Raw genomic sequence first — 12,121 nt, forward strand, 5'->3', positions numbered from 1 at the left:
ACATTGTTTACTTTTGTTGTGTCAACAATGCAGATGTTTACCTTACCCTCACACAATACAGAGTACATGCTGCTCCTCAAAAGTTTGGGCCTAAAACTACTCCCAAAACACTAATCAGAACTAAGATTTAAACTTTGTGAGGAAGGAGAGACTGAAATTAGTTAATGTTTCAGTTTTGTTTAAAAACAAAATAATTTGCAAAAAAGTGTATTTCACAGAAACTCAATATTCACCAAAAAACACATTGAAACAGACACACAGACTCCACAAACTGTCAGCTTATCACAGGAAAGAAGTTCACAACCCGTCTTTACAAAGAAGTGTTGAGTGTTACAAAGAAGTCAGAGTGTTGACCCTATAAAAAGGTCAAAAATAGCTGCTTGCACCTAGAATGCCAAGCTGAAATCAGATCACTTTACAGAGTGACGAATACAGCTTTCTTCACTCAAACCACATTTAACTAAAGCCCTGTGACCAGGTTGTACATAAATTATCTCCAGTCTCCCTGTTAACACAGAATCAAGATTTTCAAAAAAGTTGAAACAGTGAGGTCTTTCTCTTCTGGTATAACCCTCTGTCCCCTGAACGCTCCCATCACAGATGAGTGCGACTCAAGACAGAAGGTTGTCAGACCCAGGGGGCTTGTGAGGAATCGACAAGGATAGACAAGCTGCAATAATATAATATAACACCTTATTTCATATGTATATATATCTATATCTATATAGATAGATATAGACATATATAGAGATATATATATGTACATAATTTGCCTTTAAATTGATAATGACAAATATAGCACAGGAACGAACCAGTCACAAAAGGCCTCTACCCACTTTTAGCTTTAACCACATAAAAAGTAAGAACAATGGCATGACAACTGAAACACCAGTTTAGCCCATAACAGAAGACTGCAAGTCAGCAAAATGGTTACATTTTTTTGCCATGCACATAAAAAACGAGACTGATGAAATAGAATACATGTTTTAGGCTTAACTTTCACCTCAATAGACAATCTTTTGATGAAAGGAGGATAATATAATGTTGAGCCAGAGATTTCTTAAGCATTTGTAAAGTTACTGGGTTTGACTCTATAGCCGATCCGTGTGATGAAGTCATTTACATTTTTTTATTTTTTCAATACAAATGCAAAAGAAATATAAATACTGCATGCAATATTAATATAAATATGTAAGTGCAATGTAAATATTGCTCTAAAATATTGAGAGAAGATTGTGAATTATTCAAAAAATATTTTGGCATATCAAAAGTGAATATTATATTAGTCCAGTTTTTAAAAATTTAGGAAATATATGCTTAAACTAGAAGCTTAAGATAAAAACTATATGTAGACAAAAAATAAATCATAGATGAATTCAGTGAGGAGGACATCAGCAACAACATGATAATAACACTAGAAAGAGAAAACCATTTGTTCTTAAAAAATTACCATTTTGCTTCTTTTTTTTTGCAAAAATATGAGCAATCCTGCAACTGCAAAACTGACGCTTCCGTCTACAAACAAACAATGACTAGAGGAACACAACGACTTTGATGTCTAAATAAAGATATAAGGTTGTGTGAGTTAATGTAGACAAAAATCAGGCAGTAAGAAGCTTTTAGAAACTGAAAATTTTGCCAGAAATAAATTATTTTGGAATGTCAGCATCCTTGTATGCATTAAAAGACTTTAACAAAGCATCCACAATACTTTCTTTTTCTGCCCCTCACATCCAATGCAGAAATCCACACAAACCACAAGTTCAAACTGTCAGACAGTGAGCTGCACATCAAGAATAATGGAAACTAAAGCTGAAGTTTCACAGTGGTTCTTTTTAAAGGGTAAATGATTACTCAAATTCAATGACTAACCATGCAAATCTTAAACCAAAGACATTCCAGCAACTGCAGAATCACTGACAACAGCGGAGACGTCTGCCTATTTGTCCAAATCATTCCCTGGCTATCCTACAATATAAGCAAAATAAAAGCTATAGTTTTATATATACACATCTCACAAAAATGTACCAGTATAAAGAATAGCGGACGCACAGTTTCTAACACAGTGAACCACAACCAGTGTCTACATCTGTTACACTTTGTGTAACAGATGAAGAAATTATGGCCAATTTCAACATTTCAAATGTAACACATTTCACATTCACCACTCTGAAAGTGTTGTGAAGCAGGACAAAGACAAAACAAAGCTCAGTTCTGCTCCCTTTCTGGTTAGGCATGGTGTCTTTCATACAGAATTAAAACTCATAATCCTGAAGTGACAGAACCCCAGTTTGACTCTAATGTCTAAGTTTTATATTACACTTAAAATTAAGATATAAATGAGCAAATTAAGTACATAATTACATTTAAAATTAAGAAAGATTGTAGAATTTAAAGAATTAAAGCAACTGAGAGCCTTTTTCTAAGCTGGTGAACTTTAAAGTCTTTTTTTTTTCAAAATATAAATATAGTTAAATTAATTAAATCCTAATTAACCCCAGTTTAATTTGGGAGTTTAGGAAAAACTCTGTTCTAGCACCAAAGTTATCAAATATTTAAATATTTTGAGACAAGGCTAATCTAATATTGAAACATGGTAATGAACAGTATATTTGCTTAATGACTGAAATCTAGCACCAGTGATTAACAATTGGCAGTTAACATTTGGTGCTAGTTTGCAATTATGCAAACGTGGTTTATGAGGTTGGGAAAACTTGCAGTCCTGATGAGTGACGAAACGTTTCCCACTGGAAACGCTACGTCCAGATGAACAGAATCAACTTTTTGGGGTTTCCTTGCCTGGATGTTTGAGCATGCATGAAGATAAATGAATTAAAGTACTTGTTAACTATTTGTTTCCCTAATCTGTTTTTTTAGGAAACCATGAAAGCGTTAGTAAACTATCCCTTCTCACTGTGAAATTTAATTAACTATGGTTTAATTAGATATATAATAAGACCACTAATTACTGTTGTCTTCTTTTTATGAAGTGTGACAATCTCTTCAGTTGCAAGACACATTGAAATTGGCTATAAAGATCTCCTCTTTTAAAATAAGCAGTGAATTCATCTGGATATCCCCGACTATGCAAACCCAGTAACCCACTTCCATTATGGTGTCAGATGAAGGTAAATAAATCACAACCCAAGTGACTTAACTTGAAACATAAAAACGCAAAAATAGAACAACTCATTTTGCACTCCACAAATATGTAAATAGTACAGCCTTGAGGTCCCTGGGATTTTCTAAAGGTCGCCGAGTGTGGAGCGTTCAGTGAAGAGGTTGCCTGAGAGCACTGGGACTAAAATGAATGTAGCATTTGTTGAACTTAATTTCAGAGTTGCTGTCAATTGTTTTTAGAACTCAGTGAAGGACATTTGTGTTACTGATTGTAATAAAGCTGTTTGCTGTTCACATTGAAAAAAAGGGTTTTTTGGTAGTTCTTCATGTTCTGTCTCTGATGATAAGAAGGATAGTGTGTATTTCATGGTCTTTCAAGTGTCTTGTATCCATAGGCAAAAGACACTTTAAGGTTATTTTGTTTTTTCTCGCTTTGCAACTGTGACCCACTCAATTTGAATTTCTTTTTTTCCTCACTCACATGGTAGCCAGAGGTTTAAACTTTACGTTTCATTTTGGAGTCTTTAGAAATCCTCTATTCTAGCTCCAACGCTGTGAAATATTTAAACATTTTGAGACAATTCAGAATGACCTAATCTAATACTAAAACACAGTAATGGTAAAGCGACATATATCTTCTCTATGCACAAAAAGTATATAGAGTAATAAAGTAAAGCCATAAAAATATTTTGAATTCTAATGTGTTGGAAAAAATAAAGAGTTTATTAGCACCATTTAAATCCATTTTGACTGTTTTTTGCGAGCACTTCTGAAGACATTAAAAACGGTTAACTTTTTCAGCTTCAGCTTTTTCTAGGTTTATCACAGAAATATGCGAGAGTTGCTGGTGTAAAACTGACAGATTGACTTCAACACATTTAACCGTGCCGATCTTATGCAAACAGTCTCAGAAAAAACAGCAGAATTTCAAAACTGCTGTAACCAGATGTGCATACTTCACCACTCTTCAGCTCCACCTTTAACGTAACATGACTTTTAGCAACTTAAATGGAATTCTGCCTCTCTTTGCATCCTTCAGTGGAGTGCTCACTAAGAAGAATATCATCAGTCTATTGAGTTTCTATTTTGAAAATGTTACTCAGCTGATAAACATATGCAGATTTTGATCTGGGAGCCAATCAATAATGCGCATTTCCAAGACTATTAGCCTACAACATATCCAAGGAAAACAAATAGTGATAGAAAATAACTTGCATGGAAGTTATACTCTTAATAACATAGATGTCAAAATGATCATTTAAGTGATTTCTTTGTCTAAACTGGTACTGAATAAGCTCGTCCAGCAATTACATCCTAATATCGTTCAGCGATTTGTTAAAGCTGAACGCTAAGTTGGTTAGCAGTTGCACGCATGCGCACAATTGGCTTTGGGTCCCGGAGGGTTTTCCGAGAGCAAATCCAGCATTGGAGGAGGGTGGGAATTATCTTGGCAGCACAAGGAAATCTTTGGGCTCCACGCATAACAACGAGAAACAGTTAGTAGCGTTTTATGAGAACGTAATGGAGAAGTGCGCTGGTGCTTTTTGTCTAAAGGTTAACATGTAGCGATGCTGCATTCACGCTTTCAGAAGTGTTGAGGAATTTCAATAAACCGTCTAAAAATCATTAAAAGTTAAACCATGGTTGGACTTACCAGCGGATCCACCGGCGATGACCTGACGAGAGGCTTCTCGGAGCATGCTCTGTGGCTTTGTGGCTGTCATTTTTAGTGTTTTTAGATGCTCTGTCACAGCAAACACGGCCAAACGCTGTTACACGCTCTGTAAGGTTACTGCGACTGTCGCGTTAAGGCGGTATTACACCTGCGTCGGTGTTCATTAACTCCCAACAAACCTGTGGGTTTCGTGCTTGTCGGTGAAGCTGCTCGGTGGTGTCTTGCCCCGTGCGGCTCACGGTTGACTCAGAGGTTTCTCTGCTCCTGTAGCGGCAGCCCACGCTGGAGACAGCGCAGCAGTGATATCTCTCCGAGTGCTCACGGGCTAGGCTAGGCTAGGCTAATATGGAGTAGTTACCACCCCCCATTACAAATGCAGGCGTTTTAATTAAATTAATTATAATCCTATAATATTTAGATTGGTCAGAGCCCTGGTGTACACGCCAGCGTAAGTCCACTCACGAGCATTATTCGTGGCTTTCAGGGGTTTGGGGATCTAGAAGCAACAGACTATAATAATAACAATAAAATCAGATGCTGACATCCCCCCCCCACTACATATATGGTGTAATTATCATGCACCGTGAACTCAGACGTCACTCGGTAGAAGTCAATGTGAGAACACAACAGTGGGGCAAGTCAGATTAGACATTAGTCAAACAGTTTTGTGGTACAAGGTCCATGTGATGTGGTGTTGTACAAGTGTGTAAATAGGTCAGCTAAAGACAAATTTGGAGATTATCCCAGTTGTCCAAAGTTCATATGTGAAAGTGTTTATAATAGTTTAAAGTCATGCATTATGCTTTATCTGTAGAATGCATGCGTATCTACATAATATCTGCGTGATCCCTTTTGCATTTACTGTAATGCAATTTCACCGACATTGTGATCCATAAAGGTCAATTAGGAGCACATGCTGTAGATTCCCATTGGTTTTATGTGTTGTTTTACAAAGATGTGAAATGTATGGAGGACTCACACTGTTGAAAATAATATCCCTGTTACATTATTTATTGTATTTTTATAAGTTTGAACAGGACTATTTTGTGTGTAGTGCTACATTTGCTAATTGAAATAGATTTTTCTGATATATTTGTGCAGTGAAATGGAGTATTTTTACTCTTCACAATATAATATGTTCTGTTATTCAAACTTTTTTCTTCCTCCAGCACTGTTTTTTTTTTTTTTTTTGTCTCTGTGTTACTTTTAAGCAAATGATGCATTTAGGATGCCAAACTGCACTCTGAAGAAACTAGTTAAGAAATACCACATGCTTTGTGTATTTTCAAAGAACATAATGTTACAGAGGAAACAGCAAAGGGTAAACTCTGCATGAGTTTGTGAAGTAAACAGTCAGATACGAACACAATGTTTTAAACTATGTACAGACATCCTTCTTTGCAAACATTAGTCTAGTTAAACACACAGCCAGTAAGACCTTGAAGGTAAGTAAATGTTCAGCTTAGCACAACATTGAGATTGTTTGCTATAAATTCAAAATAATAGAGCATGTGGCCTTATTGCACCATGGAAAAAGTGCAAAAGATATTCATTTTTGATGAGAAATAAAGGCATGTAGAAATTTAGCAGTGAGCCCTATAATAGAATTTCATTTTGTATGAGAGTAGTTATGGAACAACAAGAGCTCCAGACAAGCTATAAAAATCTGGGATTTATAGCATACACTTGGCAGGAAAATACCATTACCACTTTGACCTCCTTGGATAAGAAAAAGCAGAGCATGATAATATATACTTGGAAGGCTGTGTACAACCGGCACAGAAGGTAAGTTTATGGACAAAATGAATGAGAGAAGAAGTTCTGTGCTCTCCAAGGGACACTTTGGCTAGAACACGATTCTTGTCACCATTGCTTAAACCTTCTGATTCATGATTAAACTTTACAGTACTTAGTAGCAGAAGTGTTTTATAAGGGAAAACCAGCGGAACATTTGTTCCAGGAAAAGAAAATAGGACAAGTGTTAATAGCATTTAAAATGTTTCTACCTTTTACTTAGACACATAATTAATAAAAATGGAAGCACAAGAACTGTGGCAACATCTGGATTCTCTTAAAAATGATATCGACCTTAAACATAGATGAGATATTTGCAGGGGAAGAAGCTGTTATGCTGCAATAGGCCTAGGCTGACGGGGGATTCCTCACGATCACTCACTGTGTTTACACAGCACTTTGCATTTAATAATTAGTTATTATTCGTCTCTGGCTCTCTTGCGCTGCATGTTTTTTGTCCCATCTTCCCCTCACCCCCAACCAGTCATGCCAGATGGCCGCCCATCCCTGAGCCCAACTCTCCAGAGATTTCTTCCTGTTGAAAGGGAGTTTTTCCTTCCCACTCTTTCCAATTGCTTGCTCCTAGAGGGTTGTCTGACTGTTGGGGTTTTCTCTTTGCTATTGCAGGGTCTTTATCTTACAATATAAAACACCTAGAGGCAACTGATCTTGGGATTTGATGCCTATTAAATAAAACAGAACTGAAAATTGAATTTTAAAAAAAATGTACTTAGTTACAATACTTTCTACCACTCTGAAGTATTAAATAGTCCACATTACAAAATTTATACAAAAATGGAGCTAAAAAAGTCAGCAGAGGAATTTATCATTTATTTTAATAACCACACACAGACATACAAGCTACATCTTTTAAACAATTGCAACATATTTCAATACAGTAACCAGACGTACTCTGCTACGCAAAGGAAACTACATTTTCCCCACACAAATGTGACATTTGTGGTAAACATTTCCTAATGTTATGGAGAAATAAATAGCTATTATGAACATAAGCAAGACAGTGGTTTATCCAAAACAGTTCAAGTCATTATAATATTTTGGTAGCTCTTTAAAAAAAAAGAAAGAAAGAAAGAAACTGTTCTCTCCTTTTGTTTGCCTGATGATCATTTAAAAATAATGTAATTTTGAATATACTGTATGTTTAGTGTAATTAGGGAAGACAATTTAGAGGGTTTTTAAAAAAAATATAAATACAGTATTGTCTTATTGTGAAAGAACAAAGCAAGAAAATGCTATCAATTCACTGTTTCCAGTAACTCAAGATGCAAATATTTTTCCAACTTTAAACTTTTTAGACTATTTTTCAACTAAATCTGAATCTGTCCACTTGCTAGAGAGGAATCTGTGAGGGGCATCAACTGAATTTTCTGACATTTGCAGGACAAAATATTTCATTAATTAGTTAATTGAGAAATTAGTCATCATTTCAATCTACCATATTAATTGCTATTTGCCGCCCTACATTAGTCCAATATTATATTATGGATAATTAACAGATTAAAATCTATGAATCTGTCCTAAAATACGCAACATTAGCTCATTTCTAAACGAGCAGCGGCTCTTCATCATATTCAAACTCTTGCTTCATTGTCATTTGCTTTTGATCGCTGATGATGAATAATTATAGTGACACACAGGCAGACAAATTATGACCTCTGCAAGTGGGAACATCGAGTATCATCAAGTCCTCAGATCATTACAGTATTTCAGGAATGGTTCTGATGTCCAATTTCAACACTGAATTCCCAAGTGAACTAGCACCTATGAAATGCAAAGTTGAAACACCTGTGTTGAAATAAATAGTCTAAAAGACTGATCCTGACATTTCTAATTCTAACTCTTAATAAGAACAACAACAACATTAATAAAAACTTTAATAAAAGTACCTCTTCTGTAAGAATGAAAACTCAGGACATGCAACCCAGTGCACTCCAGATGAATGCAAACTAATAGTAACTGCTGTCATCAGACCTCCTACTAACAGTCTTTCTCAATTTTCTTATTTTCGCAATTCACAGTAGCGTGGGGCCCTTGGTGGTGTAGTTCATGGTTGGGAAGTGCCTGCTGTCTGCATCCCAGTGGCTGAGGGGCTGGTGAGAGGCAGACGGGAGGCTGGGGTTCCAGTGGTTAATGTAGCTGGCCATGAGCAGAGTCAGCTCCAGTATCTGACAGGAGAGTGAAAACAGATTTTAACAGCCTAAAGTCAATGATATTAATGAGATTTATGTGATTCTAGTGAGCTGGAAGCTCAGAAAATGTAAGAAAGCCAACTGAATATGTTTACCTTGATTAGGTCATTTCAATCTGTCCACATGTTAAAGCTCCAGAAAAATAAGAGAGAGTTTTGGCTTTCTGAAGTTGTGTAAACAAGTGAAAATGGATATGTTGGAGTACTTTTTCAGAACTTGACCTGCACTCACTTTCTTGCTGTGCCGGGTGTATTCTGATAGATCAGATTCAAAGCATTCATTATTCTATTCTAACCCACTTTGACTCTTACAGTCAGGCCTCTTCACATTGGTAACACCCTAAGAAACTTCTGTGATTTATGCACATGTATGTATGCTGTTGTTCTTCTCCCCACTTTTACCTGTAGACACATGTGCGAGTTTGTTGTTTGCATGGTTTTGTTGTTGACTTCTTCTCTGTAAATCACTTTTGCATTAAGTAACATTAGAAAAAAATAGATATATCATTACAACGATGAAAGCAGAAGTATACCTTAGGTTTAGGCATTGCAAAGACCAGCTTCTCCACGCTCTTCTTGCCGGCTCCAGCCTCCCTCTGTTGGCTCGTGACCACCATGAAATCATCACGACAACCACCAAAGGTAATCACAGACTGGTAGGAGTATGTGACCAGAGTGTGCTGAAAAATAAGAGCATTGCCAGTGTGAAATCTGCAGTGAAGTGGATATAAACAGAACTCATGTTCAGATTTTATTGCTGACCCCGTTATATAGTATGGAATTCACTTAGGAAATCATTTTGGTTTCTCCTTCTTTTTGAGGAGTAAATTGAGTGTGAAGATATGTGACATAATTTCCAGCAACTTATTCTGATTTTCACTTTGTTTTCCCCCATTTCTTTCTGAAGGCACATGAGCAATGCTGCACGCCAGACCAAGAATGAAATGGATCAACATGAGCTGCAGAAAATTACAGAGCTCACGTTAGCATAGTTTACATGTTGGAACTGCTGTGTGTCAGGGTCAAGTATGTCAATTCAGAGGCTGGCCATTTTATTTTCCTTGGGATTTCTGGTGTTCGAAACACCACAGAACAAAAATCATTCCAGACCAGTGGGTCAAGAAAGTTTTGCAGCTGTGTCCTATCCAGCTGCTGCAGCAGTTAAAAGCTATCTCTAGATTTAACAGCTATAAAGTCAAGCCGGAAATTCAATAAAAGAATGGACTTTCTAAATTCTAAATTGTTCTGGCAGCAGATTTTATTCTGACAACACATGAGAGGATGGTCTGCTCAGCTTGAAACTCACCATTGTGTAGTCCAGCACACACAATCCATCCTCATTGACTGCCAGCCACACCTGGCTCTGCTCAATAGGAGAGGGGGGTACAGGCTGTGGACAGGGGAAACAAAGAAGGGTCGTTTTACAGATGTTACACAGCTTCGTCTCCAGGGCTTCTTTATGCTCTCAAACAGGTTTGGGCTTGAAAGCTTAGTTCATGGTTTTGGTATGGTTCAGTCAAAATGATCTAAGTATGCTTTTTGGTTTTGATGAAGAATCACATCAAGACCGACATTTAAAGATTGATTAGACAAACAGGAGGCTATAAAGTTTCACATAGAATAACATCAGTCACAAAACAACACAAGAGACGTATTCAACTTTTTTTTGTTACCTTGGCACTGAAGAGCTTGGCTCCAAACAAAGGCCATTTCCGAGCCACAGTTAGGTATATTCTTACACACTCGGATGCACTGCACCCACGCAGCATTGACCACTTAGTGGCGAGACGCTCGGTAAGGTCTCTGAGAGGATAAAAGGAACAGTGGTGGGTTAAAATATGGCAGGATAACAAAGGTTTATAAAGACACGAGTTCTCAGATCAGGTTCTAGATTAAGAAATTGTGGAATGGCACATTTATTCGGTTTTTTTTGTTGTTGTTCTTTACTTGAGCTGCTCTGAGCTGCAGTCCTGTTTGTAGCGTTTGGGGTAGAAGCGTTCTAAGGCTTGAAGGAGAATTATTTGAGATTTAGGCTGAGAAGAGCCAGAGGGAGAGGAGGCACCTGGTCTGTCCAAATCACCATGTTCAACCTGGAGGACCAAAAATCCCCAAAAGAAAACAGATGGTTAGAAGACAAAGAGGCTTTCGAAAACACACAAAATCATACGTTTCAGCACTGTAGATAAAAGAATAGAATTTTTTCCTTCCAAAAAAGTTTCTTTTTCTTGATAAAATTGTTACAGACCTGGGCCAAGAGGGCAGCCACTTCAAGAGCCAGCTCTTTGTTCACAGGAAAATGGCCTTGCTGAACTTCGTCATTCACCTGGTATGCCAGCAGGAGGCGCTCTCGCTCCATTTCTCCCTTTACCTGAGATCTGAAATACAGCCTGCATACGTGAAGAGCATATTGTTATTAAGGCCGTTTTCTTGGGAGAAACTGAAAATTTAAATATAACATCAGCATATTTCACTTTGCAGTCTATAACATTTTTAAACAACCATTTTCTTTGAATACATCTCTATGACTATAGAGTAAAAGTACAATGTTGCTGATGTGTTAAGCCCTGTTTGGGTGCTACAAAATTGAGATATGAACACAGAAGTCATACCTGTTCTTGTATGTTAGTCGGACAATCCGTGTCCCTTCATTTTTCCCAGGATGCAGCTCCTTTAGAGCCTGTTCCCATTTGGAAATAACATCACAGATCTGGGAAAAGCAAAAGTTAGTCTCAAGTCATACAAGCACACATTTTTTCACTCATGTTACAGTGAGCTGGTGATCTAGAGACTCTGATTTGTACACAAACTCTTATATACAGTGCATTGCATGAGCCAGACAGACCTATACTTTTGTGGAATGGTGGATTCTTTTAACAGCAATAATTAAAAAAATTCTAGAGGCGCTACTTTAAATATGACTGGGTAGAATTAAAACACAGAGAAAGGCTGTCATATACTAGACCACATCATAATTTGTCAAAAAAATGTTTGGACAGTGTAAATTTGCCAAAAAATAATCCCACCACTCACTACTGATCCTCTAACTTGTTAGAAAATTTGAGACAGATGATCTACCTTCAAACCACAGAGCCAAAAATCATCAGTGATTTCTGTACAGCAGCTTTCTCCCATCTACTAATGCTCAGTGACCCACAGCCCTACCTTGGCAGATGGCTGCAGGCAGTGCTCCAGGTCTTTGCCAGATGGATCATCAGTGAAGAGGGCGAATCCAGTCAGCTGTGGTTTCCTCATGCTAATCCTCTGGTTCAGCGTGTTGAGGAACTCCTCCACTGTAGTGGACCCATCGAATCCCACTACCTATA

The 12,121-nt window shown here is 37.3% G+C and overlaps 2 protein-coding genes across 4 annotated transcripts in view; both read right to left on the bottom strand.

Annotated features, from left to right (window-relative positions):
• The window catches only part of slc25a21 (solute carrier family 25 member 21), an 81,235-nt gene extending 75,860 nt beyond the window's left edge, over positions 1-5,375 (bottom strand). The window contains exon 1 of one of the 3 annotated variants that reach the window (XM_025900791.1): positions 4,775-5,375. In XM_025900791.1, coding sequence (XP_025756576.1) covers positions 4,775-4,844 — 70 coding nt within the window. In that variant the 5' untranslated portion in view covers positions 4,845-5,375. The remainder of the gene's footprint in view (positions 1-4,774) is intronic. The other 2 variants (XM_005477275.4, XM_003443033.5) reach the window with 2 other exon arrangements.
• Positions 5,376-7,399: 2,024 nt separating this feature from the next.
• Positions 7,400-12,121, bottom strand: part of plekhh1 (pleckstrin homology domain containing, family H (with MyTH4 domain) member 1) — a 35,345-nt gene continuing 30,623 nt past the window's right edge. The window contains exons 23-30 of the mRNA XM_005477276.4: positions 11,961-12,116; positions 11,408-11,505; positions 11,044-11,185; positions 10,746-10,888; positions 10,472-10,601; positions 10,105-10,188; positions 9,332-9,478; positions 7,400-8,775 (exon numbers count right to left, since the gene is read on the bottom strand). Of these exons, the coding sequence (XP_005477333.1) occupies positions 8,623-8,775; positions 9,332-9,478; positions 10,105-10,188; positions 10,472-10,601; positions 10,746-10,888; positions 11,044-11,185; positions 11,408-11,505; positions 11,961-12,116 (1,053 nt within the window). The 3' untranslated portion in view covers positions 7,400-8,622. The remainder of the gene's footprint in view (positions 8,776-9,331; positions 9,479-10,104; positions 10,189-10,471; positions 10,602-10,745; positions 10,889-11,043; positions 11,186-11,407; positions 11,506-11,960; positions 12,117-12,121) is intronic.

The sequence above is a fragment of the Oreochromis niloticus genome, linkage group LG19 (genome assembly GCF_001858045.2).
Source record: "Oreochromis niloticus isolate F11D_XX linkage group LG19, O_niloticus_UMD_NMBU, whole genome shotgun sequence".
NCBI lineage: Eukaryota > Metazoa > Chordata > Actinopteri > Cichliformes > Cichlidae > Oreochromis > Oreochromis niloticus.